This window comes from Tenrec ecaudatus, chromosome 5 (assembly GCF_050624435.1).
Source record: "Tenrec ecaudatus isolate mTenEca1 chromosome 5, mTenEca1.hap1, whole genome shotgun sequence".
In the NCBI taxonomy this organism is placed as follows: domain Eukaryota; kingdom Metazoa; phylum Chordata; class Mammalia; order Afrosoricida; family Tenrecidae; genus Tenrec; species Tenrec ecaudatus.
In genome coordinates this window covers 167,253,043-167,272,367 of record NC_134534.1, presented here as the reverse complement: position 1 = coordinate 167,272,367, position 19,325 = coordinate 167,253,043, and the positions used below count along the sequence as shown (strand labels likewise).

The following is a 19,325-nucleotide window of genomic DNA, read 5'->3' as shown; positions in this document are numbered from 1 at the left end:
CTCAGGGGTGGGGGTGGGGTGAGGGAAGGGGGAATGGGGGTGGGGTGTCTGGGCAGTGTGAGCACCTTCCTGTGTGGCTGAGCACCAGTGATACTTCCCAGAGGCAGCAGTCTGTGACAGTTCCCCTGCCCACAGCTCCTTTTTACGAATCTGACCCAATGGGGACTGAACAGTCAGGCTCATGAGTATGTGTAGAAACGGGTTTGAGGTTTAAGAAAAGACTAGAATTAATCACCTCCTGGTTCCCTGTGGGAAACCAGACTGGCTGAGTACTTCGTACTGTCGTCACAAAGGGACACGGCCTTGTTCCAGCTGCTGACCCTTCCTGCCTGGGCTGTCCTGTGCCCCGGGCAGCACCCAGAGACTCTCTTCCACCCCAGCCTGGTCCCACGTTGAGGAGCTGTCACCTCGATGACCGTGCTCCGTGGGCGCTACAGCTGCTGCCTGATCCAGCTCCTAGGGAGTGCATCTGGAAGGTTCCCTTTGTGGGGTCCAGGCAGGCCTACCCTTGATCTCAGTCAGGTGGGAATGACTGGGCCACATGCTCTGGGCCTGACATTTGGCCCAGGAGCCGGGCAGACTTGCCTAGGTCCAGGCACCCTGGCGGGGAGACCTCAATACCACTGTACGTCTTCCATCTCCACATTGCCTCTGTTTAGTTCCCAAAAGCCAGTCAAGAGACATGGTCTCCCCTATCCTCCCCGAATTCTCCAGCGCCCAAGAAACCAGGCGTGACCAGGATTAGCGCTCTGAGGAAGGTAAGGCGGCTGACCAAGGTCTGTACAATATGATTCACCTGGGACAGACGGCAGGAAGTCAGAGCCGTCTGATCACTGCAGGCCATTGCTAGGAGACCACCTGGGCCTGAATTCTGCAATCCGTCCCCAGTTCCCATGCACACCCCACAGCCAGCCCCCCCAGGTAGAGTTTGGATGAAACAGCACCTTCCCGGGGGAAGGGGAGGGTGGATAGCAAGTGGCTGGAGTTGGTTTTGTTTTTCTCAGTACCACGAAAGCCTCCAGCCATTTCCATCCACTCGTGTCCCTCAACATGCCTGCCCTGCCCTAAACCCTGAGCTCCCCACAGTACAGACCCTCCTGGAGCCAGCCTTTGAGTCTGTGGTGCACCCCCCAACCGTGTTTCTTGGCGTACTGCCCCTTCTGCGTGCCTGTGTGTGTGGTGTGGCAGGAGGAGAGGCCACGAGTCTGTCCTGCCATCAGGGTCCAGAACTGGACACGGGCCTGCTCCCTACAGGTCATCTCTGATGGTCCTTGTGCTGGAACGTCGGTGGGCAGCAGAAATGGACCCTGTGGTCATGCCTTTTACGTGGAAAATAATTTATTAGTGAGTCCACAAGTGGATACGGACAAGACCTTGATCCCGACTCCGACAGCCTCTCCCAAGGGCCAGAGGCCTGGACGTAGTGCCACGTGCGAGACCTCTCCCCCCTGCTGGGCACACCGGAGGCAGGCCCTCTGCCCCATGTGGCAGGGCGGGGAGGGAAGCTGAGCCGTGTCTGGAGACCACGCTGGGCTGGCATGGGTGTGGTGTGGACAAGGGGCAGCGATGGAGGTAGTAGCTTCGATGGGTGAAGATGTAAGAATTGGAATCTCTCAGGAGTCCAGTCGCGGTTACATTGATTAGTCTGTGAGTCCTGATGACAGGAAGGAGGCACCGAGCCCGAGAGACAGGGTGGCCACAGTTGAGAGAGCGGAACTTCCCAGCCCCTTTGGGGGTACCAATAAGTGTCCAATATATACAAGCTTTACACGAAATAAATAAGGAGCTGGCATGAGATTGGCATCACACCCTAGGATTCCCCCCACCAAGGCCTTCGCAGAAGCCTTCCGGGCAGGAGTGTCTGATCCCACCTGCCCTGTGGCCACTCTGATCTGAGCCCCCCTAAGAAGCCCTCAGGCAGCCCGAGGGTCCTGTTCCCAGCAGGCTCTGAGTAGTCTCAGCTGTGCCTTCCCCGGAAGGGCGAGGGTGTCATGTCAGGGCCGGGCCCCCTGCTCCATCTGCTGGTGCTGGCTGCGCACAGCGAACCTGTTGACGTGCACGGGGATGGGCACCACGATCTTGGGGTTCCGTACGGGTTCCCCAGAGCGGCTACTGATGTTGCCGGCTTTGATGCGCTTCCACTTGGCCCTGCGGTTCTGGAACCAGATCTTGACCTGCACCTCGCTGAGCTTGAGGGCGTGGGCAATCTGCGAGCGCTCGGTCAGGGAGAGGTACTTCTTGCAGTGAAACTCCTTCTCTAGTTCCAGGAGCTGCTCACTGGTAAAGGCGGTGCGCCGCCGCCGGCTCTTGCCCCCGGGTGCTGTGGCCCCGGTCCCTGGCGCACCCTCCTCAGCGCCAGTCCCCAGGCCCTCCTTTAGCTGCGGCTTGGGTCCCAGGAGCGGCCCGGGGCCACCGGCCGCTCCGTCCAGGAAGCTGTCCTCCTCGCTGTCGCCAGAGCCCTCCTCCTCCTGCTCGCTGCCAGCGAGGTCGCCCGCAGGAGCTTCCAGCTTCTCCTCGTCGGAGCTGTACACCTTCCCCTCTGCAGCTGGAGGGACAGGACGGCAGAGGGCAGCCCCGTCCGGGGGTGGGGAGAGATTCCGGGGAGACAAAGAGATGGGAAGAAACACAGCACAGGTTTCACTACAGCAAAGCACGGGGAGCAGCCCCCGTGTCCGACCACCACCCGGGCCTCACTCGCCCTACCCGCTCCCAACATCAAGGGTCTGGCAGTCGCCCACTCCTCACCCCTGCCCTTGTCAGCCAAAAGCCTGGTTCTGGCGTGGACCAGGGTAATGGGGAAGGGGGGCTGGGGAGGGGGGCCTGTAGCATGCCTCTGTGGCTCTCTGCCTGAGGGGCCTTCCAGAGCACCTTATCCGCCCACCCCACCACATCCAGGTCCAAGAAACGCTGTCCCAGGACCCTGGGTCTGCAGTTTGCCTTCCGTCTTTCCTGACACCCTGCCCATCCGCGTCTTCAGCCCTTATTTTAAGATGATACCTGTTTCCATCTAACCCCCTTTTCTGCCCAAGGAACCCGGGCAATGCAAACAGCTGCTCTGGGCTCCAGCTCAGAAGGGGTTCCTATTCCCGCTTGGAGCTCGGTGTTCACGGGGAGGACTGAGGGGCAGATTGGAGAAGGGCGGCCAAGAGAAAGGGGGGTATTGGCTAATTGAGATCACCGACCGCGTGTCCTCACAGGCAGAGATCATCCACACATAGTTCAACATCTCAAGGCAGCCACTGACACTGGTCGGAACGACAAATGTTTTCAGTAGATTTGCGTTTTAGAGATTCCCTGGTTCTCTACCCAAAGGATTAGCCTGCAGCCAAGTCCACTCCTCACTGGCAGCTCCTGGGGAAGTGGGTCCCCCTGTCTGTCACCTCCTATGCACAGGCTCGCTCAGGTGCAGGGCACAACTTAGAGTCGAGTAAAATCGCCCTGTGGAACAAGATGGTTCACAGGAGAGTGTGGATAGGACGCCTTTGGGGAGTCAGCTGACCTGACACTCTCCCCTAACACTCCCTGTCAGTCTCAGTACCAACAAGACTCTCCAGCAGCAGCCTAGTTAACTCCTATCCCTGCCCTGTTCCCAGAACTGCCCTCCCTTGGCCCCCCCCTGCAGCCTGAACCCCGCTCCTTAGCTCAAGGACCACATTTTCCGGAGAGAAAACTCCGCCTGTGTCCAACTCCTCCATCAGTCACCCGCTGGACTGGAGGTTACTTTACTACCCTCTTGGGTCCCGCCCCCGCCCCATTCCCATAGCACTTCATTCTCTGTCAAACCTCTCAAAGCCCACGTGGCCAGCCCCAGCATAACCTCAGCCAGCCTGTCCGTGCAATTCCCATTCGTGTGCTTGTCACCAGCTCATGGCCCTTTGTGCTCTCTTCAAAAGCTTGCCCAAGCTTCGAGAACACCCGGCTTCAACGGCTGTCTGTAGATAAACGGATGGCTACAATGCATCCCTCCTAATCAGCTCCCCCATCGCTCTAACATGTCCCAAACCCGAGTCCCTGGTCTTTGCTCCCTAAACCACCATGATTCCCCCGTCACATCTGATGGCAGCTCCAACCCTCCCTGGGGGGCAAGTCCTCTTCTTTCACAATCTGTATCCAGTCCAGCAGCAAAGCCTCCCCAGAATGTGTCCTCTGCTCTCCTCTTGCAAGCCGCCCCCAACTTACCCCTGGCTTGCTGGCTGGCATGTGCAGAGGCAGAGGTGTTCCTCCCAGTTCCCCCAGCTTTATTCCCTTCCTGTTGCTGTCTGTCCGCAGGAATGTCGGCGAGACCCCTCCCCAATTGCCCTTCTTACAGTACAGCCCCGCGACCCTCGTCTTTGCTTTAGTACATCCCACTAACTTGACTCCTTAGCGTTCCTGGCCACTGCTTCCTGTCCAAACCTACCCTCCGTGAGGGTCACTGTTTGCTGCTATCAAAGCCACATGGTGCATAATGGGGTCGGACCACTGTGTTTTCACAGGCTAATGCCCAGAAACGGATGGCCGGGACTCTCTTCTAGTATGACAGATCCGGAAGATTCTGCCCACGCTTGCTCAGCATCACTGCAACACGGCTTCTACAGACTGGGGGGCAGGGGCTGCGCACGCTGCAGGTGCAGCGCTTAAGCCTGGGATCCCTCGTTGCAGGGGGAAAGGCTATCACTGACCCCCAGGCTGGAGTGGGGCTCCCTCACAGATTCTCCAATAACGTCAGTCTTCGAAGGGGCAGGCTGCCACAGCTTTCTCCCACGGAGGAGCCTGGTAGTGGGGGAGCTTCAAACAGCTGGTCCCTTGGCAGCTAAGGCACCACTGGGACCCAGGTCACCCCTTCCATGAGGGGACGGAGAAGGTGTGATGTTTTCAGCAGCTGGGGAAACCTGCTCTCAAGGCAAGTCTGGCTCTGAGTGGCCCGAGAGAGGATTCTGGGGCTGTACACCTTTACAGGAGCAGACAGCCTCGTCTGTCACCTCGGAGCAGTGAGGGCTTGAACTGCCAGAGTGGTAGTCCCAGAGCCACCCCCCACCTCCTTGAGGAGGCCTCCTCCTCCGGTCTCACGCTCTCTGAGAGATTCCCTACACTGAACACCTCCAGGATCTGCTCCCTAGATCCCCGTCCACTTTTAGCTTTCATTGTAAAGCCATCGTTCTTAGAGTGAATGATGACATTGTAAGAAAAGCTTATAAAATCTCAGCCTGACATCCCTATGTTAGCAACAGCTGCTAAAAAGGTAGAACCTGGATTCTGGGGCTCGAAGGATGACATCATTTATTACAGGTCTAAGCACCTGGGGGTGTCCAATAAATCTAGTGTGATGTGATTGAAACGCGGCTCCCAGGTCCCGCAATCTGTCAGGGCCCTCGAGATCAGGCCATTCATCCCATCCTCCCGGCTGAGCATGGCTTACACGCCCGGTGAGTCCCTTCCTTCCTGCAGCAGCTGGAGCGCCCACACCCGCCACAGTCTCCCGGCCTCCTGCAGCCCAGGGGGCAGAGAGGGGGCTGAGCAGTGCAGGCAAAAGTTCCTTCTCCGATCTTGGACCATCATGACGGTGGGGGTGGGGGGCGGCTCTGATATGCAATTCTTGGAAAGAGATGGGGTGAAGCCTCCGCAGAAGGCAGTCCAGCGGGACCAAGGACAGCTACAGCCCAGCCTGGCTCAGCTGGGCAGGAGGCGGCCCGGCGTGGGCAGGAAGCTACCCGCGGAGAGCGTCCACCGTGAGTAGGAGATGCATCCAAAGGGCTGAAATCAGAGCAGCGCAAGCGAGAGAATGCTGCCCCACCCCCACCCCGCACGCGCCGCCTTGTTGCATCGTTTCCCCAAATATTGATGAGTTTGGCGGAAAGCAAACCATTTTGGCTGCCCCGTTCATTCTTTCCGTACAGAGGGTCAGCAAGAAAAGAAGGCCTTGCAGCTGGGCTGACCCAGTAGCCACAAATGCTCAGGGGCCTGGCGGTGTCTCTCTGCGGCCCATGGCTAGGGTCGCCATGAATTAGAACCAGTGTCCACAGCGGCCAGCAACAATGTTTGCTCATTGCTCGGCCAGCAGGAGGGGCCTTTAGAACAGAAGAGCAAGTGATGAAAAAATATCTAGGGAAATTCCCTCCCTCCCCCTTTATAATACAGCAATCATGAAATAGCTGAGGTGACTCGCTTACTGGGTTTCACAAATTAGCTAAGAAATAAATGTAATTGTGTCTAATTTATAATGAATGCTTGTAGTGTAAATAAAATTCACATAGAAAAATGAGCTGGTGACAGGAGGTGAATAGAAGTGAATCTTCTTGATAAACTTTTTATCTATAAATTTAAATTAGAATCATGTGTTTAACAGATAAAATTCCCAGAAAAGTCACTTTCCAACCACATGTGCTATGTGATAGGAATGAAAACATGACCAGCAGAATAAGACTTCTGTGCATTTTTCTTTTTGACATAAAAATACTGAGTCATTTTGGCAAAATAAAATATAAGATTTTTCATTGGAAATTACTGAATGGGTAGAGAGATGCTGACCTTTGTACATGACAGTTATATTACTGGTAATAAGGAGAGCATGCCAAACTTCCGGAAGCTTCTCTATAGGAATTTCAGAGCCTATAGAAGACACAGGTGACCTCTGGGAGGCTAAGTGGATAGAAGTGGGAAGATTGGTGTTCGGAAACCCTGGAAGAGCACGGAAGAGTTTGTGGATGCCACTGCCCCAGATGGGAAGTCACAGGTTTGGAACATGAAGGAAAATGACTGTAGGCAGCACTGGGCCATCAAGGTGTGGCCTTCATGTGACTGTCCCATCTGCCTTGTGGGGGAAACAGAGAGGCCCCTTCCTGAGACTGGGTCCCAAAGGCGAAGAGAGGTGGGGTTAGTGAAACCAGGGTGGGTGTCCTGCGATAAGAAGAGGAAACAGCCCATCACCTTGGGGAGTCACCAAGGATGAAGCACTGCCATCTCCAAACCCTCCCAGAGCACAGGGGTGCCCCTCACTCACCCAGCTATTGGAGCACCTGTCCTTCAGTTATTAAGAACTCCTGCGTCTTTCTTCTCTGTCCTGGCTAGTGGGTTTGAACTGGAGAACCTTGGTGCCCTAGATCTCCAGCCAATGGTCTTCCCAACTTTCCCAGTACAGTATCTTCTCCGCAGCTCCTACTTGAAGTAAAAAGTCCCCGTCCAGATGTCTCACTAGATACCTTCATTGTCAAATCCTTAACAGTCAAGAGCTCTCCCTGGTCACTCTGCTAATTACTCATCTCTCTTAACATCCTCAGGGATTTTTATTATTCCCCTAGGAGAGGCCTCACTCAAAACCCCCAAACTCGGTTCTATACCAAGCCATTTCTCCCACGAGTCCCCCAGACACCCCCCCAAAAAATCCCCACCAGAACGTCCTCCCACTTTCCCAGTGTGACTTGTTTAGAGGATGCAGTGTCCTTTTGATTTGGAAATGGACTCTTCTCATTTCAAAAACAAAAACTGCCGACCGATGGGACAAGTCTGGTTTTCATCCCAGCTGCCTCCAGCTTCTAGACCACCACTGTCTCCTTCCCTCCTCGGTGGCTCCGGGACTCAGAAGTCCCAGCAAAGAGGCAGCCCTGCTGGGTGACAGACATGTCTCTCCCCTCTCCATCTCACTGACCTTCCTCATCACGGATCTTTCCCAGGAGTTCCACTTTCAGGAACCTGCGCTACTTATCTTGCCAACAGGGGAGACTTCCCCCTCGATCCTGAGAGGAACGTGGGGGATCCTGCCTTATTGCTGCCTGAGGTGAATGTCTGCTCTGAGCCTGTTAATGCTCAGTAAGACCCCCTTCCTTGCCCTGCCCCCTAGGAACTGCTTCCCCTCTCCTGAGCTCCACCTTGAGGACCACAAGCAAGTACGTCTTCCCTTAAACCTACAATCACAACCTCCTTGACAGATTCCCGGTTAACCCTACTCCAGATGCTACATACTTGAGAATCCACGGAGGCCCTAACCGGGGATCTGAACACTCGGCCCTTCTACAGCGGGGTCCACTCCTTGTTGTAATAATTGTCCTCCATGTATGGGCACTCCTCTACAACTGAGAACAGTGACCTGGTCCCCAGGATCATTTGGGGGTTCGACCATGGTGGTTTTCAGACATAGATCCCCAGGCCTTTCTTCTGTGCTTATCTTCATCTGAAAGCCCCACGAAACTTGCTCAGTATCCTAGCAACACACGTGCCTCCATGGGGGCCTGGGATTCCCACTGAGAAGCTCTGGGATCCTACCACAGAGCCCTCCCGGCTTCCTGGGCCTCCCTGAGCCTCTCACCAAAGGAGCCGCTGTCGATGTCATAGGACAGAGTGAGGTGATGACACACCGAGAGCCAGGCCTAACACCACCCTCTGCGGCCCGGGACAGGAATCAGCAATGTCCATTTCAGCTTCATGTAGAGTTGAACTGTCACTTGCAGTCCAACGAGGAGTGCTAACTAAATCCAATGTGGTCACTGCAGTGGACAATAATCACCTGGCTCTGGAGGAAGTTGGCCCCGTACCTCATTCCCACACTGTCCCCTCTAAAATGAGGCATGTACACCTATCTTTGCCTGAATGTATGCACAGTAGCACCACATTAAATCCTACCTCCCTGATCTTTACTTGGATCTTATAACATCTACCTAATCCACCTGGGTGTAAGTTCACTTGGCCAATGAGAGAATAAGCTTCACTACTGTGAAAGAATAGCATTCTGGAGAGGATGAAGACGTATTTGGAGGGGCTGGGGACCAGGCCCTGGGTGGAGCACGGTCAGCCTGTGGTCTGTGGAGGGTGCCACACATGGGCAAAGGAAGCGTCAGGAGGCAGAAGGAGCCCAGAGGGTAGCTAGTCTCCTCCTCCCGGGTTCTCCCACCTGCATCTTTCCCCATCAGTGCAAGGATCGCATCCACACCCCAGGATTCCTCGTAAAGAAGTCCTTCCCCCAGGAAAGCCTCCTGTCCATTTCTAGCACAATGTCAGGTAACAGTAACTTCGGGTGCACCTCTAGCGTTTAGGACACTGTACAATAGGTTTCCGTGTGATCCTTAGCTCTGGGGGCTAAGCAGTGTTGCCCTTATTTCACTGATGGGGAAACAGCTGGGTACTTTCCTGCTAGTGGGGGGCCCACACAGTATGGGGAGGAGCCACACAGAAGGGGAGGAGCCAAGAGAAAGGTTGACCAAGCCCAGGGGGCTCTTGTCCCCTCTACCTAACTTTCAGTACTCAATCCTAACGGGGGGCTGAAATCTAATTTCACCCAGCACAGTAGCATGTTCAGAAGAGAAAAAAACTACACAGATACAGATGTCCAAGGAATTGGTGCCTCACCTGGATACATGTCTTGGTATCACTCCCCACCCCGCCCGCCCTTGCTTCATTTCTCACCAGGCACAATTGACCCCCCCCCTCAAAGCTTTCTGGGTCTAGTCAGTTCTAACCCCAGCCTGATCAAGTCAGTCTCTCTCTCTCTCTCTCTCTCTCTCTCATCTGCTGAGCATAAACAGAACTCCAGTAACCCTCCCCAACCCCCAGGTGGCAATGCCTCTCCCATCATCCAGGCAGGCTGCTCCTCAGCGACCACCACAAACCCAGCCCCGAGGACCGCTGGCAACACCACCGCCCGCATCCCAGTCCCTGTGCTGAGAGTGATTTTTAAAATAAGTAAATAAAATAAACATCTCGTGAAAAATGGCATCCTGGTGGATAAAAACAGACTTCCGGAACCGGAAGGAAGCTTCGAGATGACTGCTTCAGACTCCCACCTTTACTGATGGGAAGCTGAGGCTCAGAGCAAGGTGCTTTGGCAAGGTGACTCAGCTACCCACTCGCAGGCGATCTAAGCGTGGCTATGGAATCATCACCATCCTCTCTAGCAGACGCTCTTCTCCCTCAAGACCACGCATCTCCCCTCTCCTTCCAGCCCCTTTGGGCACCACGTCTCTGAGGCCCAGGGTGCCCCACATGGACCCCAGCCTTTGCCACAAGTCAAATCAAGCCAGTCTCCCAGGAGTCCCAGGTCAGTGCTCTCCTGTCTGTCGGTCCTCACGCTCCTAAAGAGCTCTCCTCCATGGCCACAGCGTCTCCTGCAGCTTTCCCACCTGGGGTTCACATGCCCATGAGGGTAGGGAGGGGGCAGCACATGCGGTCTCTTCCCATGACACTGCTACCACACAGGTCACTCTTGTGCTATCACCCCCACACCAAGCCTCTCTTCTCCCTAACCCTCTCCCCACCCCTCCGAGCACATCAATCTTTCTCCCACATTGACTCTGACGGCTTCTTCACGGCATGGCCGGATTGCCAACACCAAACCCAAACATCGTCTCCATCACACGCGCGCGCGCGGGCACACACAGATCCTCCCACCCTGTCCTCACCACACAGGGCCTGGTTTCATCATACACACACACACACACATACATACATACATACACACGCACGCACACGCACATGCACAAAGATCCTCGTACCCTGTCCTCACCACACAGGGCCTGGCGTCATCACAGAGCTGCCTGCCAGTGACCAAGCGTGCTCCTCACACCGGGGACAGTGCCCCATTCCTGCCAAATAAACTCTCTGCTCTAGTCCTGTTCTACTCTACGCTGTGGCTTCTTGGGGTTTCTACTTCTTCAATTCATACTGTTTCACTGCAAAGTGGCGCTGTCCCCTTTTTATGTCCAAGGCAACAGCCTGACCCATAATTGCCTAGGGTAACATTCTTCTCACCGTCAAGCTCCCTCATAACATGCCCTTCCCCCTCCCCTCCGTGACAATCCCGCCTTTCCTCTTATCCCCAGTGCAGGCAGGCTAAGCCTGCCCAGCCCTCCCCGGCTCGCTGCACTATGACCCAAGGTGTCTCAGGGTCCTGCCAATAAAAGGGGTCTCAACCAGGAGGAGCTCCTCACCCCTTTTCACATCACAGGCTACCTCACAGTCTGGTGAAGCCCCTGAATTCCTCTCAGAAGTGTGCCTTTAGGTGCAGCAAGTAAAATGAGGACATTACACCTGCAACCAGTTTTGCTAAAATACCGTTTTAACATATTTTTTTAATGAATTTTTAAAATCTAGTCTTATACAAGAAATTAGGGAATGTTCAGTCTCCCAAAGAGTCTTAAACCTACAATGCTCATGCGTAGCAACTGCCTTCTGAGCTGAACCTACCACGGCGAACGGGCGCTCACGTGAAGGCTTGAGCCACGTGCTCCAGCTCCCGTGCCAGCGGTCCTTCCATTGCCCGAAGTCAACATGATGGGCGCCTTTGTGCCCATGGAACCACCAGAGGCTCTTCCCGCGCAGTCCTAGGAAAACCCGCTCATGTCCTGGATCAGGATCGCTTCCAGGAAGGCGTCCTCCTGTCTCCAACAACAGAAGTCTCGATTCCAAGTCACACAGCCTTTGCCTGCCTTTCTCTCATAAGTAAGGATCCGATCTTGGCAGTCACAGGAATACTTATTTGGAAATGAATGGATGGCTGTCGAAAAGGTTGCCTAGCTATATAAAACCAGGGGGTCGGCTTCCACCAATCATATTCAAGGACCACACTCCTAGGAAACTTCCCTATTTTCCTTTCCAGGCTTCTACATTAACTTTTCATCTGAATTCAGACATTACTGAATTGTTTTCTATTCACTTATTTAAAATCTATTCACTACAATCAATCTCCCAATCGTGTCTCAGCCTACTCTCTCATCTCCTCTATCAACTCGAGTGCAAATGAGTTCTTACCGCCATGCCATCTCTTCCACATCTGTCCAACAACTGCACCAGTGGGTGGCCCCGCCTCCCTTTGTAAACTTGTGCTTCTTGAAGAAAAGGGTGGTTTTAGAGAGCCCTGCTTTCTCATTTTCTTCTGCCTTTCTTCACGGGCAGTTCTTGTCATCCCCCCAATTTAGTGCCGCTCTTCATCCGCCATTGCTGAGACACAGGTTTACACCACACAACAGACTTAGCTCGCCCGTTTCGGAGTGGCGGTCACCTGTCCTTTAGAGTATCACTCTCCTCTTTCCATGAGACCTAGTGGTTTGAGGACACCCTATCCTCCCTGACTCAGAGTGTGACTTCCCCTTTGACCGATTTTGTTGTTGAAAATCTATGCAGCAAAACTTCATACACCAATTCAACTCTTCATACCTGTACAATCCAGCAACGTGGATTACAGTCAAGTCCGGCAGTCGTTCTTAACCTCCTTTTAAAAAAGTGTTGTCCTAGCCCCTTACGGAAGGGTGGCAGGGAGGAGACGAGCCAGTCAGGGTGCAGGTGTAGCAATGATGAAACATACAACTTTCCTCTAGTTCTTAAATGCTTCCTCCCCTCCCCCTACCACCACTATCATGGCCCCAATTCTACCTTACAAATCCAGCTGGACCAGAGCATGTACATGGGTACAGATAAGAGCTGGAAACACAGGGAATCCAGGACAGATAAACCCCTCAGGACCGATATTGAGAGTAGTGATACCGGGAGGGGAGGGGAAGGTAGGGGGAGAAAGGGGAAACCAATCACAATGATCTACATATAACCCCCTCTCAGGGGGACAGACAACAGAAAAGTGGGTGAAGGGAGACAGCGGTCAGTGTAAGACATGAAAAAATAATAATTTATAAATTATCAAGGGTTCATGAGGGAGGGAGGGTGGGGGAGGGAAGGGAAAAAATGAGAAGCTGATACCAAGGGCTCAAGTTGAAAGAAAAGGTTTTGAGAATGATGAAGGCAACAAATGTACAAATGTGCTTGACACAATGGATGGCTGTGTGAACTGTGATGAGTTGTATGAGCCCCATTAAAGTGATTATTAATTTATTAATTAAAATGTAAAGTGTCCTCCTATTACCATAAATGCAAGGCCCCCTAGCCTTTGAGTAGCTGTTGTCAGTTGGATCCCACAGAGATCCTTCGTTCCAAGGCCACTCGGCCAGGCAGAGCATGAGTCATCAAGCCAGTGGATTTGGGTTGGGTTTCAGGTTTCTTGTCTTATTTATAGAAGACTTTAGGAGTTTATAAAAAGTTTTGGATTTATGGCTTACATGTGACCTCCAGGCAATCGTTTTGGGGGATCATCCAGCTTCAATGGATCCAGAAATTTTGCATTCCATGAAATTTTGAAATTCTGCTTTGCGTTTACCTCCCTTTCGATTGGGATTCTGCTACAGAATCTTTGATGAAGATATTCAGTAAAGGGAGCCAGGTACCATCCAGGTCTTCTGGTCTCTTAACAAATGAGGCCGTTGTATTTGAGGAGACATTTAATGATGCATTCCGTTTCTTCCTCCCTCTGTTGTCCCAGGTGAACAGAGATCAATTGCTGGGCTCTGGATGGCTCCCTTCACAAGCTGTAAAGACCCACGCACTTTGCAACAAAGTAAAAAGTAGAAGCACTGGAGAGGAAGGTGGGCTAATTAAGCGCAGGCAAAGCTCTTTCCCCAACACTTCCCTTGCCTCTGTCCTTGCAACTTCCTTAGGTCTATAATCTTGACCATGGTGCCCCTAGCCACTTGAGGCCATGGGGCCACTTGAAAGATGGCCAGTCCAAAGTGACATGCGCCAAGAATATACAATACTGGATTTCAAAAACTTAGTATGAAAGGATATAAAGTATCTCACTCACAATTTTTAGATCGATTAATATTGAGATGGCAATATTTCAAACAGTTTGAGTTCGATGAAATCTGTCGTGAACATTCTTCTCACCTGCTTTTTTCCACTTTTTAACATGGCTACTAAAACTTATTTGGTCATATAGATGGCTTACATTACATTTCTTTTTTTAAAAAAATCATTTTATTGGAGGTTCTTACAGCTCTAATCACAATCCATCCATCCATCCATCCATTGTGTCAAGCCCATTTGTACATAGGTTGTCATCATTTTCAAAGCATTTTATTTCTACTTGAGCCTTTGACATCAGCTCCTCATTTTTATTCTCCTCCCTCCACTCCTTCTCAGCCTTGATAACTTATAAATTATTATTTTTTTACACCAACCGCTGGCTCCTTTCACCCACTTTTCTGTTGTTCGTCCCCCGGGGCTGTTAGATGTCGATCATTGTGATCAGTCCCCCCTTTGCATTTCATTTCCACTGCTGTGCGCTGGTCTATTGGTTTGTACTTTCAAATCTTCCCCACGGGTTCAAATTGTCCTCCTCCTCTATGGTTTCTAGAAGAGAGGGGGAACCCCCCCCTGCTCCCATTATCCCCAAGCTCCAAACCAAGAACAGTTTCCGATCTACTCCTCACAAAGCCTTCTCGGCTACACTCTTCCCTCCCTAGCCTCCTCTGCTTGCCTCCTGATGCAGCTTCCATTTCTGCAATCAAATTCATAATAAGGTTCTGGGTTTTTCCCCCTTCATCGATCCTAGTAGAGAATGTTATGTTTTAAATCAGAATCCAGACCTCACAACAAAAAAGAACTTTACTCGCCATCCTCCCAACTGGCCAGTCGTCACAATAACTTCATTTAAAAGGCTGGCAAGTGGTGAAGCACTAAACCCCAAACGGATAATGCTTTGATTGCATCCATCCCCGCCCCTCCAGCCACACAAGGGCAGCAATGCCTGCCTCTGTAATTTTTAAAGATAGGGTCTTTCTCCCAACTCTTCATGTGGCTGCAACAGCGAGGTCGCCATCCCGTGTTTCTCAGCCAAGAACTCTCTTACTTCACTCCAAACAGTCTCAGGCAATTCCCAAACAGAGTGTGCATTTCCAGCCGTGGCCAGCACCACGGGCCACGCATCATCACTCCCCAGATTAACTTTCTGCCCAGCATTTCTGGAATTGTATTTTCTTTCCTCAACTATTTCAGGGAAAATCCAAACCTGGGAAGGTGGCTGGGTGGAGGGGCTGCCGGCAGTTCTGTGTTGTGAGTGAGGAGGGCCCCCCCCCCCCCCGCAGTCACGGTGAAGCCTCTCACTCACCTGTACAGCCTGTTTCTACTGAAATTCCTCCTCCTTGCTACCCTGCTCAGCAGCCACTGCAACGCCCACCCAGAGGAAGTCAGGGTCTCCCTTCACTCAGCCTGCTCTCCCGGCAAATGGTGTCTCTGCATGTCACTCCTTCCCATCACTCTCAACAGAGACATCTCTTTACCCCAAGCACACCCCAGGCCTCCCTTGTTCTGCATTCCAGTGGCCCATCACTCTGAGTACTGAAAACCTTGAAAGAAAAGGTACGCCTGGTATTAAAACTTCCCCTTGTTTCCTAGGAGGACCCCTCCAACCTTGACACACAACTCTCCCTTCACCTACATCTCAGAGAACCCAGGACAGGAGCCCTTGTGGAAGAGTCCCTTTCTCTCCAACATTCCCATAGACCACTTGGCTCCTCCTCGGTCCTTCCCACCTCAATAGTTCTTCCCTAATCAATATTTCTCTCTGTCCTTTCCCCCCGTTTATTCTTTCCTCTCAATGTCCGATTTGATGGTCAATATTCTGCTTCCAAAAAGGTGCCCCTGTCAATGATATTAAATAAGAGCCAAGTGAGCTTGGGGGTGGGGGCAGGGAGAACAAATCACTTGCTACTCCCCCAAGCTGCCTCCACACCCCACCCCTTCAGCTCATCCCCTTTGAGGCATTGGCTCCTCCTCCAGTCTTCTTTGGTTCTAGGGCTTCCAGCACCCTTATTCTAAGGGCCCACCTTGCTCTCTCTTCACCCTGAGAATATCTGACTGCAGCCACCCCACGGATCCTTTCTGCAAAAGCTCATCTGGCTGGTCATCACTGGCTCCTCACCTCCAACTCCTCCCCAGCCCCACCACCCTCAGCCTTTTCTAGCATTTTCCAGCTGCTCCTTGAGAGATGCTGCTTTGACTTTGGTCTTGGGATCCTTGTAGTCCAACCAGATACAAACAAGAGCAAGGCAGCGGTCTCCCCAAGCTCAGAGCTAAAGGGGGAAGGGAGTGGGGTGGAGTTGACAGCCCCTAGGGCAGTCTTGGGGTCAGGAGGTGTAAGCAGCTCTTTAGACAATCTCTCTAGGAAGGACCCAGACACCTATGAGACTATCAGGAATTGCCCTCTTCTGGCAAAGGACAAAAGGGACTGTGGGATCTCCTTCCTGTCCCAGACACAGGGACCCTCCTCCTCCCCAGGCCCCTTCCCCTTGCTACCATGGGTGTGATTGATGGTTGTGCAGGGGGTAGTCACCCTGGTGCTAAAGCAGTTGAAGCTTTATAGCCCCAGGCTTGCAGACAGTCCACAGGAACTGATCTGTAGGCTTTAAACAGCTGGGAACGCCTGCGCTGCCACAGGTCAGGCGAAAGGAAGCTCTTGGAGCTGAAGGTTAAGGGCCCCAGGTAAGCAGGGCAGTACACCTGCTTATTCGGTGAGGGCGTTTTTTCCATGGAGGCTCAAGGGTGCCTGCACAATCGTCCTGCTTTCAAAATCACCAGTGGATTCTCAGCCCCACGACTCTGAGAGCCGGCTTTTCGCCATCACCTGGCTTTTCAGACCGCTCAGGGCCAGCAGGTCCCAGCTCCCTGCCAGCATCACCTTTCCTGGGATCCCCACCCTGTCCTGCAAGGCTTGCCTGCTCTGTATCTGCCCGTTCGGAAGTAATGAGCTCGCCCCTCTCCCAGCACCCAGAGCCCAGGCCCCGACCCCCGACGTCGGGGGTCAATGCACCCTGCTCTCCGGAGCCAGAGCTGCCTTCCCTGCGGAAGGGACAGACCACAGCCGTCTGGGCTGGCGACCCCCTCGCCCCGGTGTCCTGCTACCATCGGCAGGAATCCCACCCAAGCGGCTTCCCTGAGCCCCGGGGAGCAGAGAAACGGAGGGTTCTGGCCGGAGGCGCGCGGAGCGCTTGGCCCAGGGCCCGCGGGGCCGGGCGGCGGCGGGCAGGGGGCCGGGGTCCTGGGCGAGGCTGCGAGCCCGGGCGGGCGCTGCGGCCAGCTCGCGGGCACTTACCCGGCAGACTTGGGAAAGTGTCGGAGAAGTGCGGCGGCGGGGGCGGCGGCGGCGGCGGCTCGGCCCCCTTGTCCCGCGCCGCGCCCAGCTCGTCGGGCCGCGGGCCGCCCTCGGGGCGCCGGGGGCTGGGCTCGGGCGGCGGCCGGGCGGCGGCGGCGGGGGCCAGCTCCGGGGGCCCGTAGAAGGCGTCGGGCGGCTCGGCGAAGCCGGGCAGCGCGGCCGTGAGCGCCACCATGGAGGGCACGGCGGGGCCGAGGCCCGCGCAGAAGGCGCCGGGCAGGCGGCCGGCGAAGGGCGCGAGCGGCCCGAGCGGGGGCAGGCCGGCGGGCAGCGGCGCGGGCGGCAGCACCAGCGGCCGGTAGGGCACGAGCAGCGGGTAGCCGGCGTAGAGCACGCGCGCGGCGCGCGGCGGCGGCGGCCCGATGAGGGCGTCGATGGAGAAGGCGGCGCCCGGGCCCCCGGCGCGGCCCGCGGGCGTCTGCATGGCGCCCGGTGCGCGGACGCTGTGGCTGCGCGCTAGCGGCTCCCGGCCCGCGGAGGGCGGGGCGGGCGGCGGGCGGGCCGGGGGTGTCGCCCTCCGCACTCATCCATCTTCCTCAAATTACGCTCCGCTTCCTCGCGGCGCCGCCCCGCCCCGCCCGCCGGACCCCCGCCCGCCGCCGCCGCCGCCGCCCGCGGCCACCCGACGGTTAGTAATGGAGATTGATGAGGCCGGACAGCGCCGCTTTGTGAAAGTTTGCCGCGGTCGCGGGGGCTGCTCCGGGGACGCTCCCGCCTCGCCCCTCGGGCTGGCGCGGGCAGGGGCGCGGGCGCGAGCGCGGGCAGGGGTGCGGGCGCGGGGCGCGGACGCGTGGTGCAGGCGCGGAGTACCAGTGTGGGGCGCGGGGGTCTGGGGGCGGGTGCTGTCAGGGGCGCGGGCTCAGCAGGCGGCACCGCCACCGACCCGTCCGGACCCCTGTCGGACCCGCGGGCTGCGTCCCACCACCCTAACCCGCGTAGCCGACTCTGCGAGCCGCCGTGAGCAGGCCCGGCCCCGGTGTGGGACAGACCGCCCGCCGCCCCCCGCGGGACCCGGGTAGAGTAAGGGGTTCGAGGAGCCTACAGGGGGCACGACTGACGGCCACATCGGAAGGGGTTGGCTCTCTCTCGTCATTTTCCCCCTCCTCCCCACCCCACCCTCGGCCCCTACTCTCTCCTGGCTGGGGTGACACCCACCCGCCCACTGCCCTTACTCCCCAGCCGCCTCGGGGGAGGGGTGATTTCCCCGCGTGCCAACACCACACCCAGTGCGATTCGACCCCCTCGCCTTCCCCTGCACCTCTCTGCCCCAAATTCCCTCCCTTCGGCTTTCCTGTCTTCCTCCCACCCGCTTCCTCCCTCTGCGACCAGCTCTTTCCCTTTGCTCATTCTCCAGCCCAGACTGTCTCACTGCAGTTTCGCTTTTATCCGAGTCTCAAGTCTGTCTGTCTCTCGCGGAGCCCCCCTCCCCCTCCTCTGCTATTAACTTCTCTGATTGGCGCCCGGCTCTGGCGCGGCTGATGAGCCCTATTCACTCCCGGGCTCGACACTCTCGACCTGCCCCGGCTGATTGCTGGGGGGCTGGCCCTGGAGCGCTGATGAGCCACAAGGGTCAGCTTCGCTAATTATCCGCTAATTGCAGATGACTCTCTCACCTCCCCCATTCCCAGACACCGAAATGATGGCACCTTTTACTCTCCTCTTCCTCCTGATTCCCAGCAGCGGAGTTTGACAATCAGAGGCAAAAGTCAGAGCACTTGGGCTGGATAGAGCCTCCAGCCTGCGGGGGGTGGAGGGGGGGCTAAGACAGGCAGGGCAGCAGCACTGTCCCTGGAAGGACAGTGGCTGAGCCTCAGGACCAAAGCTAATCGCCTGGAGAAAGCCAGTGTCACTCGGAACCTAGAAGACTATCAAGGACTCAAGTGAGCCAAGGACACGCAGCCTGGTTACACAGGTGGCTGCCAAAGCCAGGGGGGCTTGGAAAGAGTCCGGGTCGAGAGGGGAATTATGTGGTTCAAGTGAGGAGGAAAAAATCCCAAGGCAAAGTGTCCCTAAGTCCCCAGAGCCCAGACAGACCCAGACGGGGAAGGGACACTTGAATGACTCTTGTTCACATCAGTCACACCAGCTAAGGACAAAAGTATGCTTCAGTTGACAGTTCATCAGGGAGGTGAGCCGAGCAGAGAAGTGAGTGCCACTTCATGGACTCCTGATCTACTCTTGACTCCACATTAAAGTCTGTGATACTGAGAAGCAAGGGGCCAGTGGGGAAAAGGTTGCCATGGAGAAAGAAGAGGTTCCGGAACCCCAACTCACCACTGAAGCACTGGGCGACACCCATCCTGCCTTAAGAGAATCTCCAGAACATTCCTTTGATAAATTACCCAAGCACCTCCCTATACCAGCATGGGAGACAGTGTTACAG

The 19,325-nt window shown here is 55.1% G+C and overlaps 1 protein-coding gene across 1 annotated transcript; it reads right to left on the bottom strand.

The window, feature by feature from the left end:
- Positions 1–1,994: 1,994 nt before the first annotated feature.
- On the bottom strand, positions 1,995–17,366 carry GBX1 (gastrulation brain homeobox 1). The gene is made up of 2 exons (XM_075550907.1): positions 16,883–17,366; positions 1,995–2,545 (listed from the first exon to the last, which is right to left on the bottom strand). Exons 1-2 carry the CDS (start codon positions 17,364–17,366, stop codon positions 1,995–1,997), a joined length of 1,035 nt encoding a protein of 344 aa, XP_075407022.1.
- Between the last annotated feature and the right edge of the window lie 1,959 nt (positions 17,367–19,325).